Source organism: Nerophis lumbriciformis, linkage group LG18, assembly GCF_033978685.3.
Source record: "Nerophis lumbriciformis linkage group LG18, RoL_Nlum_v2.1, whole genome shotgun sequence".
NCBI classification, from domain to species: domain Eukaryota; kingdom Metazoa; phylum Chordata; class Actinopteri; order Syngnathiformes; family Syngnathidae; genus Nerophis; species Nerophis lumbriciformis.
This window is the reverse complement of record NC_084565.2, coordinates 36,978,419-36,995,106: the sequence shown is the minus strand read 5'-3', so window position 1 is coordinate 36,995,106 and position 16,688 is coordinate 36,978,419. Positions and strand designations below refer to the sequence as shown.

Below are 16,688 nucleotides of genomic sequence, written 5' to 3'. Positions count from 1 at the left end.
ACCAGTCAATTAATCATTGTACCCGTATATACCAATTATGATAAGAAAGCTTGGTATTTAATTTATAAATAAAAAGTGGGAGTAAATAAGTTACACTTCTTCCCACTCCTTTTGTATTGTTTTTATTGTGTGTTAATTGTATTTGTTTCAATCACTGTGATATTTTCAATCATAATGATATTTTTTTATTATTTATTCTGCTTTGTTTTTAACATGTACAAAATAAACTACTATTTTAGGATGTGTAGCGAAGCCTGTCCTTGGTGGTAGGCATTAACTCGTCGAGCTAGTGGCGGGTTAGAGGTGCCCAATTAGGGTCGTCATGAATAGATGCGTATTGGCTAATGCTAACGACACTGGCTTGAGTACATTACGATAGCACATACGAATGTGCATGAAAACATTCCTACAGACATCACACGTGGAACGGTTTATTAAGTAAACTTACAAACGTTGCTTGGAGTGATCCGTACGAGCAGAAACGCCATGGACGGCTAGAAGGCGGAATGGGACTGCTACTTCCGGTTGAAAGCACTAAATTAACTTGTCTAAAACATGGCGCTATAGCACAAACAATAACATCTTTTCAGTGCATTTGCTTGTTTGTTTTTTATAAACTATTTACATGATGTCCGTCAGCAAAGAAATATCCATAACTTTTACACAGGGTTCAAAGTGTCGAAAAAAAAGTAGGAATTTACAGTACTGTTAGAACCTCATTAAAAAAGTCACTTTTATGTAATACTGTACTGAACTGCATCACTTGGTAGAAACAGGGTTTCAGGACAACAACCTTTAGAATGTCAGGTCGAGGTTTGTCCATGACGTGCGTGAGGCTGAAGAGATGAAACAGAGCTTCTCTCACAAAGCCCTCCCTCTCTGCGTAGCGGCGCAGCGCCTCGCAGATCTGCGTTTCATTGGCTTCCCCCGTGACCTGATCAATCACACACAGAAAAACATTTCAAATACCTGAATTCACATGCAGTTGGCTAATTTATGCACATTCCTCCCGGGGAAAAAAATCATACTTTAAGGTTTCCATCCCCGGAAAGGAAGTCGGAAAAACCAGCGTCCGTGGCTAGGAGTCCCATAAAGGTCATTCCGGGTCTCTCCTCAACAAACGCCTTAACAGCGGCGTCTGTCACCTGCAAGATTTAGATGCCAAAAACATTTTTTTTAGAATTGTAAAAAAGTGTTTAACCATGGTTGGGCCTCGAGCGCCCCCTAGAGGGCTGCTAAACAATATGTTTCTCAGCTGTGGTCCGTATGGGCTGCAGCCACACTCAGTTGTAATACACTTTTCCACCACTTGTGGCAGTAATGACAATATCAAACACACAAGAAGTCTGGAGATAAAATCACAGAAGTTTCTTAAGCGCAAAAATTATGACTGAGGTGGTGAAGCTGCATTTTCATTTGCACTTGAATTTTATTAAGAGTTTATTTAATAAACATTCATTTTTAAATAAATTAAAATATATTCTTTTAGCGCTGCGTAATTATATGTAAATGTATTTTTCTTTCGCAGTATATTTAATTAGTATTTATATTTGTAATGAGCCTGACCTAAGCCTAGATAGCAATCTTAGTGATTAACGCATGATTTTATATCCTGTTAAACTGTAAGGAGGTTAGATATAATTATTAAATATGACTAAAATCAAGAGTAAGGTGAATTATTCAGTAATAATATTTGAGTGGGCCCTCGGTAGTGGAAAAGTTGGGCCCCGAGGTACATTTTTTTTAAAACACCTGCTGTCAAAATAAACATATTTAAGCCGTGTTATGTGCCTCTGCGTGCACTTTAAAATGTTATTGATAAGCGTGTTATTACGTTTGGCTCTGCATGCACTTTAAAATGTTATTGATAGGTGTGTTATTACATTTGCCTCTGTATGCACTTTAAAATGTTGTTATTGATAGGCGTGTTATTACGTTTGCCTCTGCATGCACTTTAAAATGTTGTTGATAAGCATTTTATTACGTTTGCCTCTGCATGCACTTTAAAATGTTGTTATTGATAGGCGTGTTATTACGCTTGCCTCTGCATGCACTTTAAAATGTTATTGATAGGCGTGTTATTACATTTGTCTCTGTATGCACTTTAAAATGTTGTTATTGATAGGCGTGTTATTACGTTTGCCTCTGCATGCACTTTAAAATGTTGATAAGCATGTTATTACGTTTGCCTCTGCATGCACTTTAAAATGTTGTTATTGATAGGCGTGTTATTACGCTTGCCTCTGCATGCACTTTAAAATGTTGTTATTGATAGACTTGCTATTACGTTTGCCTCTGTATGCACTTTAAAATGTTATTGATAGGCTTGTTATTACATTTGCCTCTGTATGCACTTTAAAATGTTGTTACTTATCGACGTGTTATTACATTTGCCTCTGCATGCACTTTAAAATGTTGTTATTGATAGTCGTGTTATTACGTTTGCCTCTGTATGCACTTTAAAATGTTATTAATAGGCGCGTTAATACGTTTGCCTCTGCATGCACTTTAAAATGTTGTTATTGATAGGCGTGTTATTACGCTTGCCTTTGTATGCACTTTAAAATGTTATTAATAAGCACGTTAATACGTTTGCCTCTGCATGCACTTTAAAATGTTGTTATTAATAGGCGCGTTATTACGTTTGCCTCTGCATGCACTTTAAAATCTTGTTATTGATAGGCTTGTTATTACGTTTGCCTCTGCATGCACTTTAAAATGTTGTTATTGATAGGCTTGTTATTACGTTTGCCTCTGCATGCACTTTAAAATGTTGTTATTGATACTTGTTATTACTTTTGTTATGCTGCATGCATGTGAGTTTTTATTCAAAATTTTACTGAAGCAAATAAACACACCTGTTTCCTTCCAGACACATCCAGGGAAACGAGAGCAGGAAGTATGCCGGTTTGTCCGAGCAGCTGACGAGCGACGTCGGAGGTAAACTGTTTATCATCGCTGATGTCCAGGTGCTGCACGCATAAAAAGCCTCGTTTTATCTCAAAGCGCTTCACAGGAAGCCCCGCCTCCCGTCCACCAACCTGCAATACATCCAACTGCCCGATGACGGCCAGCAGCTGCGCGGTGCTCATCTCCAGCCGCTTGAGCTGGTGCAGCGTGAGCGAGCGCAGCCGGTCCTTCAGGCCCAGCAGCGGGTTCAGGTTAGTGACCGAGGTGTTGGACAGGTCCAGGCTCTCCAGCCGAGGCAGAGCGCACACGCCCGCCAGGCCCGAGTTGTAGAAGTCCACGTTGGCCAGGGAGAGGGCGCGCAGGCCCTGCAGGGAGCTGAAGCAATGTCTGCTGGGCTCCTCCAGGGAGGACATGGTAAGACCCGTGAGGACAAGACGCTGGAGGGACTCCTGCGGGGTGGGACATGACCGCGTCTGTCACTTTTTTTTATTTTTTTTAAGCCTTTATTTAACCAGGTAAAATCCCATTGAGATCAAAGATCTCTTTTCCAAGGGAGACCTGGCCAAGAGGGCAGCAGCAAGGTTACATTAAAAACAGTGAACAACACATAAAACATCAAATTTACAACATTAAAACTTGCTCACATAACATGTGCATACAGACAAGGTAGACTGCAACCCTTTAAACTCATTTAATGTAACAAGGGTTTGAAATTGAAGATTCAATTGTAGGTTATTCCAAGCCTTCAGTGCTGAAAACCTAAACGCTTTCTTGCCCAGTTCAGTTCTTACTTTGGGGACGACAAATTGCAGAACATTCATTGAACGAAGATTGTGACTTCCTTGTTTCTTTGTTAAAAGACAAGACAGATAAGATGCTCACTGCACTCCCATGCTGAGACTGCTCAACATACCTGACAGTGTTTATTGGTGGCCAGCCCTCGCAGGATGTCAGGGATGGTGAGGTCTGCGTTGACCCTGGCAGCGTCCAGCTCCGACAGCCTGTGAACACACAGGGCTCTCTGGAAGGCCTCTGCAGATATCCGCGCGGTGCGGATGTACGCTCGCCTCAGCCGCAGGTACTCGCTGTTCCGGAACACTGCGACCGTGCTGTCATTCAACAAACCTGCGGCAGAACATACAGTACTTTTTTTTAAGTTTGCACAACTGAACAAAGGGATATTTATAATGTCTCATACTTAATTCACAACTATATTTTAATATTATGAAAATAATATACAGTATAGGCCCAAAGTTTGGACACTTCTTCTCATTTCAATGCATTTTCTATTTTCATGACTATTTACATTGTAGATTGTCACTGAAGGCATCAAAACTATGACACCTGTGAAGTGAAAACCATTTCAGTTGACTACCGGTACATCTTAACCTCTTAAGGCCCTAGCTGTTTGTTTACATGCTTTTTTTATTTCTCTTTGCTATTTGGGCTTATTGGACCCTAATTAGAATAAAAACTAAGAATCATCTTTTTATATAATGTTCTTAGTCCGTAAGTACACAAATGTGTACTTCATGTTTAGTGACATGCTAATTCTTATTTTTACACTTTTTTTCCCCAAATTCCATTGTATGTTATACTCTTCTGACACCACCAGATGGCAGTATAAGTGTCCACATAAGCGGCCATAAGACCCCAATTCAGTAGTGTACACAATTTTGGAAATAAGAGCTAAAAGGTGCTGTCCACGCATGTGGCCACTAAGCCTTTAGAGGTTTAAAGCTCATCGAGAGAATGCCAAGAGTGTGCAAAGCAGTAATCACAACCAAGGGTGGCTATTTTAAAGAAACAATATAAAACATGTTCATTTATTTCACCTTTTTTTGTTAAGTACATAACTCCACATGTGTTCATTCATAGTTTTGATGTGACAATCTACAATGTAAATAGTCATGAAAATAAAGAAAACCCATTGAATGAGAAGGTGTGTCCAAACTTTTGGCCTGTACTGAATATTCTGGTAACATTTTATTACCATAATGTTACTTTTTTCTTGTAACATCAAGTTTTCTGAGTAAGAGATGTCTCTTACCTGCTGACACTTTAGCCTTTGTCAGCGCTATCGTAACTTCCTTGTGATGTGTCAAACAGTGATTCTCAAGCTGTGGTACTAGCATGGGGGTCGGCAACCCGCTGCTCTTTAGTGCCACCCGAGTGACTACCTGGAGCTTTAAAAATTGTTTATGATGATGGAGAAAGATATAATATAATTGTTGATTGAATATGGTTTCTGTAGGAGAACAAACATGACTAGGGCTGAAACGACGCGTCGACGTAGTCGACGTCATCGGTTACGTAAATACGTCGAGGACGTTTTTGTTCGTCGACGCGTCGCATATTTACGTCACACTACCGTCATGGCGGAGCGCAAAGCAGACGATGCGAGCGAGGGGAAAAAAGCACGCCAAAAGTCGTCAAAAGTGTGGGAGTATTTCAATAAACGGCCTAAGAAGAAACGCTACTTTTACTCCGCTACTTTTACTCCGCTACTTTTATCTACATTCAGCTCGCTACTCGCTACTAATTTTTATCGATCTGTTAATGCACGCTTTGTTTGTTTTGGTCTGTCAGACAGACCTTCATAGTGCCTGCCTTACTGGTGACGTTTCACTTCGTTCCACCAATCAGATGCAGTCACTGGTGACGTTGGACCAATCAAACAGAGCCAGGGGTCACATGACCTGACTGGCTCCGAGCTAACTTCGGGTGTTACCATTTAGTGGTCAATTGTACGGAATATGTACTGTACTGTGCAATCTACAAATAATAGTTCCAATCAATCAATCAAAAGTGTGAAGGAAAAAAGACCCTTTTTTTATTTCAACCGTAAAGACTGACTGCACAGTTCCTGTCTTCACAATAAAAGTCCCGCTCCATCGCGCCTGCGCTTTCAAAATAAGAGTCTCCGAAAGCCAGCGCAAACAAGCTAGCAAGCTATGGAGTTTGCCGCCAATGTATTTCTTGTAAAGGGTATAAAAACGAATATGGAAGCTGGACAAATAAGATGCCAAATAACAACCACTTTCATGTGGTATTAGACAGAAAGGAGCAACTTTTTTTCTCCTCCATTTGAAAACGTGGACGTTACCAGCACTGCTTCCTGATTACAATCAATGCAAGTCATCAGAATCAGGTAATACACCAACTTATATTCTTGTCTTCATGAAAGAAAGGAATCTATATGTTAAACATGCATGTATAATTATTAAAACACCTTTAACATGTAAAAAAAACGGCAAAATAAATAAATATAAATTATATACTGTATATATCAATGTATGTATATATATATATATATATATATATATATATATATATATATATGTGTGTGTGTGTGTGTGTGTGTGTGTGTGTGTGTGTGTGTATATATATATACACACATATATATATATATATATATATATATATATCTATATATATATATATATATATATATATATATATGATATGTATGTGTATGTTACTCAGTACTTGAGTAGTTTTTTCACAACATACTTTTTACTTTTACTCAAGTAAATATTTGGGTGACTACTCCTTACTTTTACTTGAGTAATAAATCTTTAAAGTAACAGTACTCTTACTTGAGTACAATTTCTGGCTACTCTACCCACCTCTGCTAATAATGTTGTTGTATGCACACTGTGTCGAGCGGAAATGGCCTATCATAGCAGCACAACGGCAGCGTTCTTGCCATCACCATCAACTAGTCAATCGTCCGCGTGAGTATACGTTGTCATCATTACACAAAAACATGAATGTGTCATTTGTATCTGCGTTGTAAATTCATAAACTAAAGCACCGTTTCGCTCTGAGAGGAGCGTTTGGCGTGCCTGTTCAGTGTTTACAAAGACGCGCTCCTCTTTAACGCTAACGTTAATTAGTTGTGCAAATACCTTTTACAACATTAACAATTACGTATACTATGTACAAACGAACAATTAACTTTCACTTTAATCATACTATCATTGTTGTGTTATTAAGCAAAATAAGCAAAAGTTTTACTTTTGTTGCAATGTTTACACTGTTGTTACAGAATATTTCGTTTTGCACTTTTTTGTATTGGATGTTTATCTTTATTTTTGGCACATTTTAGCAAATAAGCAATACTTTTACTTTTGTTGAAATGTTTACACTGTTGTTACAGAATATTTCCGTTTTGCACTTTTTTGAATTGGATGTTTATCTTTATTTTTGCACATTTTAAAGCAAAATAAGCAATACTTTTACTTTTGAAATGCTTATACTATTGCAGAATATTAAGATTTGCACTGGATGTTTACTTTTATATTTGCACATTAAAAGCAAATAAGCTACTTTTAATTTTGTTAAATGTTTACATTGTTACAGAATATTTTGTCATGTTGTTGTCAATGTTGACTGAGTGGCCATACTTTTTTTTTTGTAAATAAAAGCCATGCCTTTTGAAAAAACTGGCCTACATTTATTTTTTCATCTTCATTTTAAATAAAAAATAATAATCGGTAAACGGAAAAATAATCTATAGATTAATCGAAAAAATAATCTATAGATTAACCGATTAATCGAAAAAAATAATCTATAGATTAATCGATAGAAAAATAATCGTTAGCTGCAGCCTTAAACATGACACAAACCTTCCTAATTGTTAGAAAATCCCACTGTTTATATTAAACATGCTTCACCGGTGAGAGTATTTTACAAGCGTCGTTTTGTCCTACTAATTTTGGTGGTCCTTAAACGCACCGTAGTTTGTTTACATGTACAACTTTCTCCGACACTGCCACAGAAAGATGGGTTTTATGCCACTCCTTCTTTGTCTCATTTTGTCCACCAAACTTATTCTGTGCGTGAATGCACAAAGGTGAACTTTGTTGATGTTATTGACCTGTTGGAGTGCTAATCAGGCAAATTTGGTCACTGCATGACTGCAAGCTAATTGATGCTAACATGCTATTTTGGCTAGCTGTATGCTTTGTTTGTAGGTATATTTGAGCACATTCAATTTGCTTTACTAATGTCCTCTGTATTTATTTTATGTTTGCATGTCTCATGACACATTATCTGTATGTAAGATTGGCTGCATTTCTCAGTTGTTTGTGTGCCATGTTGTTCCAGACCACAGCAAATGTTGCCCAGCTTGCAAACATAGTAATAAATCCATTAGAAGAAGGCAACTTGTCATTTCCTTTAACTTGGAGACACACATCTATACCTTTTGGCCATTCTAAGCCAGTAATTTCCAGGAGTTATCTCGCCCTCTGAGAAGCCTCCGTTTTACGAATGTTTTCCAAGGCTATAAAAATGTGTAGAATAAATGATACATTTCATGTGTTGCTTTCATTATAAAACTTAAATAAGACTTTTTATTTTTTTGCAACTCCAGATAGATTTTGTTTTTGTATTTTTGGTCCAGTATGTCTCTTTCAACATTTTTTGTTGCCGACCTATATACTAGTCCAGGGGTCGGCAACCCAAAATGTAGAAAGAGCCATATTGGACCAAAAATACAAAAAAAAATCTGGAGCCGCAAAAAATTAAAAGCCATATTACATACAGATAGTGTGTCATGAGATATAAATTGAATTAAGAGGACTTAAAGGAAACTAAATTACCTCAAATATAGCTACAAATGAGGCATTATGATGCAATATGTACATATAGCTAGCCTAAATAGCATGTTAGCATCGATTAGCTTGCAGTCATGCAGTGACCAAATAAAAAATCTGATTTAGCACTCCAACAAGTCAATAACATCAACAAAACTCACCTTTCATGCACAACCTTAAGTTTGGTGGACAAAATGAGACAGAAAAAGAAGTGACATAAAACACGTCCTCGAAAGTCGGAGAAAGTTATACATGTAAACAAACTACGGTGAGTTCAATGACCGCCAAAATTAGTAGGACAAAGCGGCGCTCGCCAAATACTCGAATCAGTGAAGCATGTTTAATATAAACAGTGTGCTTTATAACAATTAGGGAGGTTTGTGTCATGGTTGTCCTCCTACAGAAACCATATTAAAACAAAAAATAGATTTTTTTCCCCCTCATCTTTTTCCATTTTTCATACATTTCTGAAAAAGCTCCAGAGAGCCACTAGGGCGGCGCTAAAGAGCCGCATGCGGCTCTAGAGCCGCGGGTTGCCGACCCCTGTACTAGTCATACACGGGCTCCATCTAGTGGTCTGCCAAAGAATCACTTGATTAAAGTACAGTGTTTTATTTTCCTATATGCATACAGTGTTACTGTTCAAAATGTGTGTAATGTTACAGTGGCCAAAATAACTTGTTAAATAAAACCTCTGACTTGTTTTAATGAATACGACACTACTGCATTTTAATGTTGGTCATTATTGTGGTACTAGAGAGGCAAGTTTTTTCGGCAGTGGTACTTGGTGAAAAAAGTTTGAGAACCACTGGTATATAAGACAGCCGAGGTGGGAAACTTTCAACACGTCACACCAGCAAGCTGCGACAGCTCTGACAAAACTTTGGCAAGTTTTCATGCTTGTTAATAAGGCCCTTATACATGCAAGAAAACAGACTTAAGCTACCAGTTGGTGTCCTAGCCCTAAAAAAAAGGCTAGACTTAAAATACAGAAATACAATTATGCCATACTGATACACACACACACACACATATAAAAACGGTACAATACTGCTTCTGAAAAATACATAAAAACGGTACTATACTGCTTCTGAAAAATATCGGTACATTTTTTTCAAAAATGACAGCTCGTCGTCGTCACCTTGTGACATTGCTGGTAAAACAAACAGAAGCGCATGTTAGTACGTTGCCTAAGAAGCAGAAACGGTGTGGAGATAGAAAAGGGAGAATGGATGCATTTTGGCTTAAAAACTAACAAAGTTGAAAATATAAACACTGAAAGAAGCTCTGCAAGAGGTGCTTAGCTCTTGCTCTAGCAGCTGTTAGCTAGCTAAACACCTAACGTCCGCAGTAGGTAGTGTTTTAGCGACTTCTAAATTTCTAGTCCTCGCCGCGACGGTGACAAATAAAGTAATTTTCTTACAAGTATCATCCCTGCAGGACGAGATATAGCTAAACATGCTTCACAACACACCGTAGAAGGGTACAATAGAACTGCAGACAGCAAACTAGCGCTCCTGAATGTAAACAAATGCTGTGAGTGGGTTTACAGTACACACACACCAACTGTAACGATACCAAGTACAAGAGCCGTACATAGTTGATACTACATTGATTACGTCGCTATTTTTTATTATCACAAAATCTTTTTGTCTTTTTTAATGTTTTACAAAGGCAGGAAATTTGTCCCAGGATACTGGAGAACTTTAATTATGACCAATGTATGATCTTCTAACTACTTGATATCGGACTGATACCAAAAAATAGTCAACAACAGAAGGAGATAACGTCCGCATATTTGATTTCCTATTATGCAGCTCATTTTTATTTGACACTTATGGAAATATCTTGTGTGACATCATGCACAAAAGTGCACTTTATTCGTTTTAAACTATTGTAGTGGCGTTCTGTACAAAAAGTGCACTTTAATTTAGTGTTGTTTTGATATGTCATCTTAGTGACATCATGCACAAAAGTGCACTAATAGCTTGTTTTAAAATGTCTCTGACAATCTTGCACTTTCTGTTTTGAAATGACATGAATGTTTGTGCCACTGCTTAATAACTGTTTAATAAATACACTTTTGCTAAATTGACTTAGTTGTGATTTCCCTCTCTGCATGAAAGTTTAAAATGAGCATATATTAATGCAGTATGAAGAAGAATGTTATAATGTAGACACATAGAATCATCATACTGCTGTGATTATATGCATCAAGTGTTCATTCAAGGCTAAGGCAAAATATCCAGATATTTATCGTGTATCGTGACATGGCCTAAAAATATTGAGATATTAATAAAAGGCCATATCGCCCAGCCTTAGCTCCAATCACTCTATCACAAAAAAATAAGAGTTGTAGAAAGTATTGTAAACTCAAGACAGCCATGACATTATGTTCTTTACAAGTGTATGTCAACTTTTGATCGCAACTGTATATACACTATATTGCCAAAAGTATTTGGGCAGCCATCCAAATGATCAGAATCAGGTGTTCTAATCCATAAATAAATAAATCACTTGGCCCGGCCACAGGTGTATAAAATCAAGCACTTAGGCATGAAGACTGTTTCTAGAAACATTTATGAAAGAATGGGCTGCAGTCCCCTCCAAGGTTTTTCATTGTCATCCCATTGGGTTGAGTTTTTCCTTGCCCTGATGTGGGATCTGAGCCGAGGATGTCGTTGTGGCTTGTGCAGCCCTTTGAGATACTCGTGATTTAGGGCTGTATAAGTAAACATTAGTGATGGGTTGATGAGGCGTCATGAAGCGTTTCGACACATTGCAAAACTGTATGATACTGTGTCACTAAATACTGACATCTGCTGGACATTAAAAATCCCTACAGGCAACCTATGGACCGACTCAACTGACACTGATTGTATGACCTAGTACATACAATAATATAAACCAAGTCATTGTATTTCATTTAGGATTATTTCATGTCTTCATTTAAATAAAAATATATTTGTATCTTAGTCAATAAATAATGTGAACATGTATCATAACATGGAAATCTAAGAGAACATGTTGTGAATGAGGATGCTTGTGGACTAGGATTTTTTTTTTTTTTAAACATTTTTATTTAAAAAAAACAGTTTTTCCAACGTATTAAATTTTAGACGATTTCTCTTCTTAGTTATTATTTCTCCGGCTGTAGAAAAGACCCGCTCACAGGGCACAGAGGCGTCAGTGCGACACAGTTCGCGTATCGGTCACGTGACCGAAACAGCTAATGATCAGTCTTGTGACTTTCTAAAAGCGGTACACGCACCGACACAGGGTTTTGCTCTATGAGCTCGACGCATGCGCCGATGCATCGGTGTTGCCGGACCCATCACTAGTAAACATTGATTGATTGATGGATTGAACTTGACTGGCCTGCACAGAGTCCTGACCTGAACCCGATAGAACACCTTTGGGATGAATTAGAACGGAGACTGAGAGCCAGGCCTTCTCGACCAACATCAGTGTGTGACCTCACCAATGCGCTTTTGGAAGAATGGTGGAAAATACCTACAAACACACTCCGCAACCTTGTGGACAGCCTTCCCAGAAGAGTTGAAGCTGTAATAGCTGCAAAAGGTCGACCCACATCATATTGAACCCTATGGGTTAGGAATGGGCAGCACGGTGGAAGAGGGGTTAGTGCGTCTGCCTCACAATACAAAGGTCCTGAGCATTCGTGGGTTCAATCCCGGGATCGGGATCTTTCTGTGTGGAGCTTGCATGTTCTCCCCGTGACTGCGTATTTCTCTCCGGGTACTCCGGCTTCCTCCCACCTCCAAAAACATGCACCTGGGGATAGGTTGATTGGCAACACTAAATTGGCTCTAGTGTGTGAATGTGAGTGTGAATGTTGTCTGTCTATTTTGTTGGAGGTGGCGACTTGTCCAGGGTGTACCCCGCCTTCCGCCCGATTGTAGCTGAGATAGGCTCCAGCGCCCCCCGCGACCCCGAAGGGATTGAGCGGTAGAAAATGGATGGATGGATGGGTTAGGAATGGGATGGCACTTCAAGTTCATATGTGAGTCAAGGCAGGTGGCCAAATACTTTTGGCAATATAATGTATGTGTACAGCTCCACTAATGGACATTGGAGTGTTACTTTCAAAGGCAAAATTAAAGTATTGCTAGAAACATAATTTTATATGGGACTTTATTGTATTATATGTATAGCACATGTTCCAAAAAGAAAAAAGCATAAAACACCACCAGAATTTGAGATATTACAAGTCAAAGTGATGAAGCTTAGTGTTACGCTCATGACTTGGTGTAACTAAACATTACCCTATAAGATGAAGGCAATTGCATTGATATTTATTCAATGTTTATAAATGAATATTTAAATATACTAAATGTAAAAAAGGGAATAAATATTCAAAATAAGATCATTAAATGAAATCTAGTTTTGTTGCGCCATCATTAGCGCAACACAAGGTTGTAAAAGTTTCAACTACAATTCTAAATAAGATGCCAAAAGCAAACTGAAATCAAATACACGCAGCTTAAAGATTGATCAATACCTATTTTTAAATTTAGTAATACATAAATATGGTGATTTATCAAAATATAAAAGAAATATACCTGAACAGAACGCTCATGATGGTTACACCAAAAAGTAACGCTATGAATCGTGTTTTTCCAAGTTTTTGGGGCATTTTTACCGTATTTTCCGCACCATTAGCCGCACCTAAAAACCACAAATTTACTCAAAAGCTGACAGTGCGGCTTTTAACCCGGTGCGCTTTATATATGGATAAATATTAAGATTCATTTTCATAAAGTTTAGGTCTCGCAACTTCGGTAAACAGCCGCCATCTTTTTTCCCGGTAGAACAGGAAGCGCTTCTTCTTCTACGCAAGCAACCGCCAAGGTAAGCACCCGCCCCCATAGAACAGGAAGCGCTTCTTCTTCTACTGTAAGCAACCACCCGCCCGCGTAGAAGAAGAAAAAGCGCGCGGATATCACCGTACGTTTCATTTCCTTTGTGTGTTTACATCTGTAAAGACCACAAAATGGCTCCTACAAAGCGACAAGGATCCGGTTCATGAAAAGACGCAATCTCTTCATCCGCACACGGATTACTACCGTATTTCACAGCAACTGATATTCCTGTGAACCGCACTGTGGAACGGGAGCACGTACGGTGAATATTCGCACCACAGGGAATGAGAAGTCATCCTTCACTGTGGTTCTAGCTTGCCATGCTAATGAAACTTCCACCCATGGTGATATTCAAAAGGAAGACCTTGCCAAAAGAGACCTTTCCAGCCGGCGTCATCATAAAAGCTAACTCGAAGGGATGGATGAAGAAAAGATGAGCGAGTGGTTAAGGTAAGTTTAAGTTTACGCGAAGAGGCCGGGTGGCTTTTTTCACGCAGCTCTGTCCATGTTGATATACGTATGTTTGTGATTGCACATTTGCGTACATTTTGGGAGTGAACAGAGTTGTTAGAACGCTGGTTTTTAATATATTATTAAAGTTTGACTGACCTATCTGACTGTTTTTTTGACATTCCTTTAGCGCAGTTAGATGCGGCTTACAACACCGGGCGGCTTATAGGCGGACAAAGTTTTGAAATATGCCGTTCATTGAAGGCGCGGCTTTTAACCCAGGGCGCCTTATGGTGCGGAAAATACGGTATGCTACTTCCAAGCATCTCCTTCTTATTATAGTTGATTTTAAATGGTCAAACTAATGCATATTATATATACATGCGCTAGTAAACAAAAAAAAGTCATATTTATTTTGATTGTTACATTTTGAAGTACATTTGTGCAGGTGGGTGCGAATGTACCAGAGCTGTACACGCAGAGGTGGGTAGTAACGCGCTACATTTACTCCGTTACATCTACTTGAGTAACTTTTGGGATAAATTGTACTTCTAAGAGTAGTTTTAATGCAACATACTTTTACTTTTACTTAAGTATATTTATAGAGAAGGAACGCTACTTTTACTCCGCTACTTTTATATACATTCAGCTCGCTACTCGCTACTAATTTTTATCGATCTGTTAATGCACGCTTTGTTTGTTTTGGTCTGTCAAAGTGCCTGCCTTACTGGTGACGTTTCACTTCGTTCCACCAATCAGATGCAGTCACTGGTGACGTTGGACCAATCAAACAGAGCCAGGTGGTCACATGACCTGACTTAAACAAGTTGAAAAACTTATTGGGGTGTTACCATTTAGTGGTCAATTGTACGGAATGTGTACTGTACTGTGCAATCTACTAATAAAAGTTCCAATCAACCAATCAAAAGTGTGAAGGAAAAAAGATACTTTTTTATTTCAACCGTACATCCCGTCAAAAGCCTAAAGACTGACCGCACATGAGGACGTTCCTGTCTTCACAATAAAAGTGCCGCTCCATCGCACCTGCGCTTTCACAATAAGAGTCTCCGAAAGCCAGCGCAAACAAGCTAGTAAGCTACGGAGTTTGACGCCAATATATTTCTTGTAAAGTGTATAAAAACGAATATGGAAGCTGGACAAATAAGACGCCAAAAACCCACCACTTTCATGTGGTATTAGACAGAAAGGAGGAACTTTTCTTCTCCTCCATTTGAAAACGTGGACGTTATCATCACTACTGTCTGATTACAATCAACGCAAGTCATCAGAATCAGGTAATACACCAACTTATATTCTAGTCTTCATGAAAGAAAGGAATCTATATGTTAAACATGCATGTATATTCATTAAAACACCTTTAACATGTAAACAAAAACAGCAAAATAAATACATATAAATTACTCATCAGTTACTCAGTACTTGAGTAGTTTTTTCACAACATACTTTTTACTTTTACTCAAGTAAATATTTGGGTGACTACTCCTTACTTTTACTTGAGTAATAAATCTCTAAAGTAACAGTACTCTTACTTGAGTACAATTTCTGGCTACTCTACCCACCTCTGTGTACACGTACCGTATTTTCCGCACCATAAGCCGCCCTGGGTTATAAGCAGCGCCTTCAATGAACGGCATATTTCAAAACTTTGTCCACCTATAAGCCGCCCCGTGTTGTAAGCCGCATCTAACTGCGCTAAAGGAATGTCAAAAAAACAGTCAAATAGGTCAGTCAAACTTTAATAATATATTAAAACCAGCGTGATGTGGGCGCGCATGGAATCGTATATCAACATGGACGGAGCTGCGTGAAGAAAGCCACCCGGCCTCTTCGCGTAAACTTAAACTTACCTTAACCACTCGCTCATCTTTTCTTCATCCATCCCTTCGAGTTAGCTTTTATGATGACGCCGGCTGGAAAGGTCTCTTTTGGCAAGGTCTTCCTTTTGAATATCACCATGGGTGGAAGTTTCTGGCCATTAGCATGGCAAGCTAGAACCACAGTGAAGGATGACTTCTCATTCCCTGTGGTGCGAATATTCACCGTACGTGCTCCCGTTGCATCCACAGTGCGGTTCACAGGAATATCAGTTGCTGTGAAATAGTAATCCGTGTGCGGATGGAGAGATTGCGTCTTTTCATGAACCGGATCCTTGTCGCTTAGTAGGAGCCATTTTGTGGTCTTTACAGATGTAAACACACAAAGGAAATGAAACGTACGTAATATCCGCGCGCTTTTTCTTCTTCTACGCGGGCGGGTGGTTGCTTACAGTAGAAGAAGAAGCGCTTCCTGTTCTATGGGGGCGGGTGCTTACCTTGGCGGTTGCTTGCGTAGAAGAAGAAGCGCTTCCTGTTCTACCGGGAAAAAAGATGGCGGCTGTTTACCGTAGTTGCGAGATCGAAACTTTATGAAAATGAATCGTAATATTAATCCATATATAAAGCGCACCGGGTTATAAGGCGCACTGTCAGCTTTTGAGAAAATTTGTGGTTTTTAGGTGCGCCTTATAGTGCGGAAAATACGGTATATGTTATAATGGTTTAATAGGGCCCTGAGGGATTGAAATATCATCATTGAGGTTGTTGCTCACCAGAGTCACTATTAGTATGAGATTTGAAGGTGTGTTTACCTTCTGTAGCCATTTTAGCCAGCAGCTGGTCTGCGAGCTCCTGGGGGAAGAGCACAGCCTCCCTGAAGCACAGAGACCCATCGGGACGCTTGACGCAGAAACACTCCAGGTTGTGACTCACGAAGGTCAGGCAAAGGTCTGTCAGACCCGCCGGGGACGCCTCATCCTGCACAACAACACGCAGCAGCTTGGCAT

General features: G+C 39.1%; 1 protein-coding gene across 3 annotated transcripts in view; it reads right to left on the bottom strand.

Annotated features, from left to right (window-relative positions):
• The window catches only part of zyg11 (zyg-11 family member, cell cycle regulator), a 39,706-nt gene that overhangs the window by 22,419 nt on the left and 599 nt on the right, over positions 1-16,688 (bottom strand). For all 3 annotated transcript variants that reach the window (XM_061978280.2, XM_061978278.2, XM_061978279.2), the window contains exons 2-7: positions 16,494-16,659; positions 3,824-4,035; positions 3,042-3,359; positions 2,859-2,972; positions 1,029-1,145; positions 794-934 (exon numbers count right to left, since the gene is read on the bottom strand). In XM_061978280.2, the coding sequence (XP_061834264.1) occupies positions 794-934; positions 1,029-1,145; positions 2,859-2,972; positions 3,042-3,359; positions 3,824-4,035; positions 16,494-16,659 (1,068 nt within the window). The remainder of the gene's footprint in view (positions 1-793; positions 935-1,028; positions 1,146-2,858; positions 2,973-3,041; positions 3,360-3,823; positions 4,036-16,493; positions 16,660-16,688) is intronic.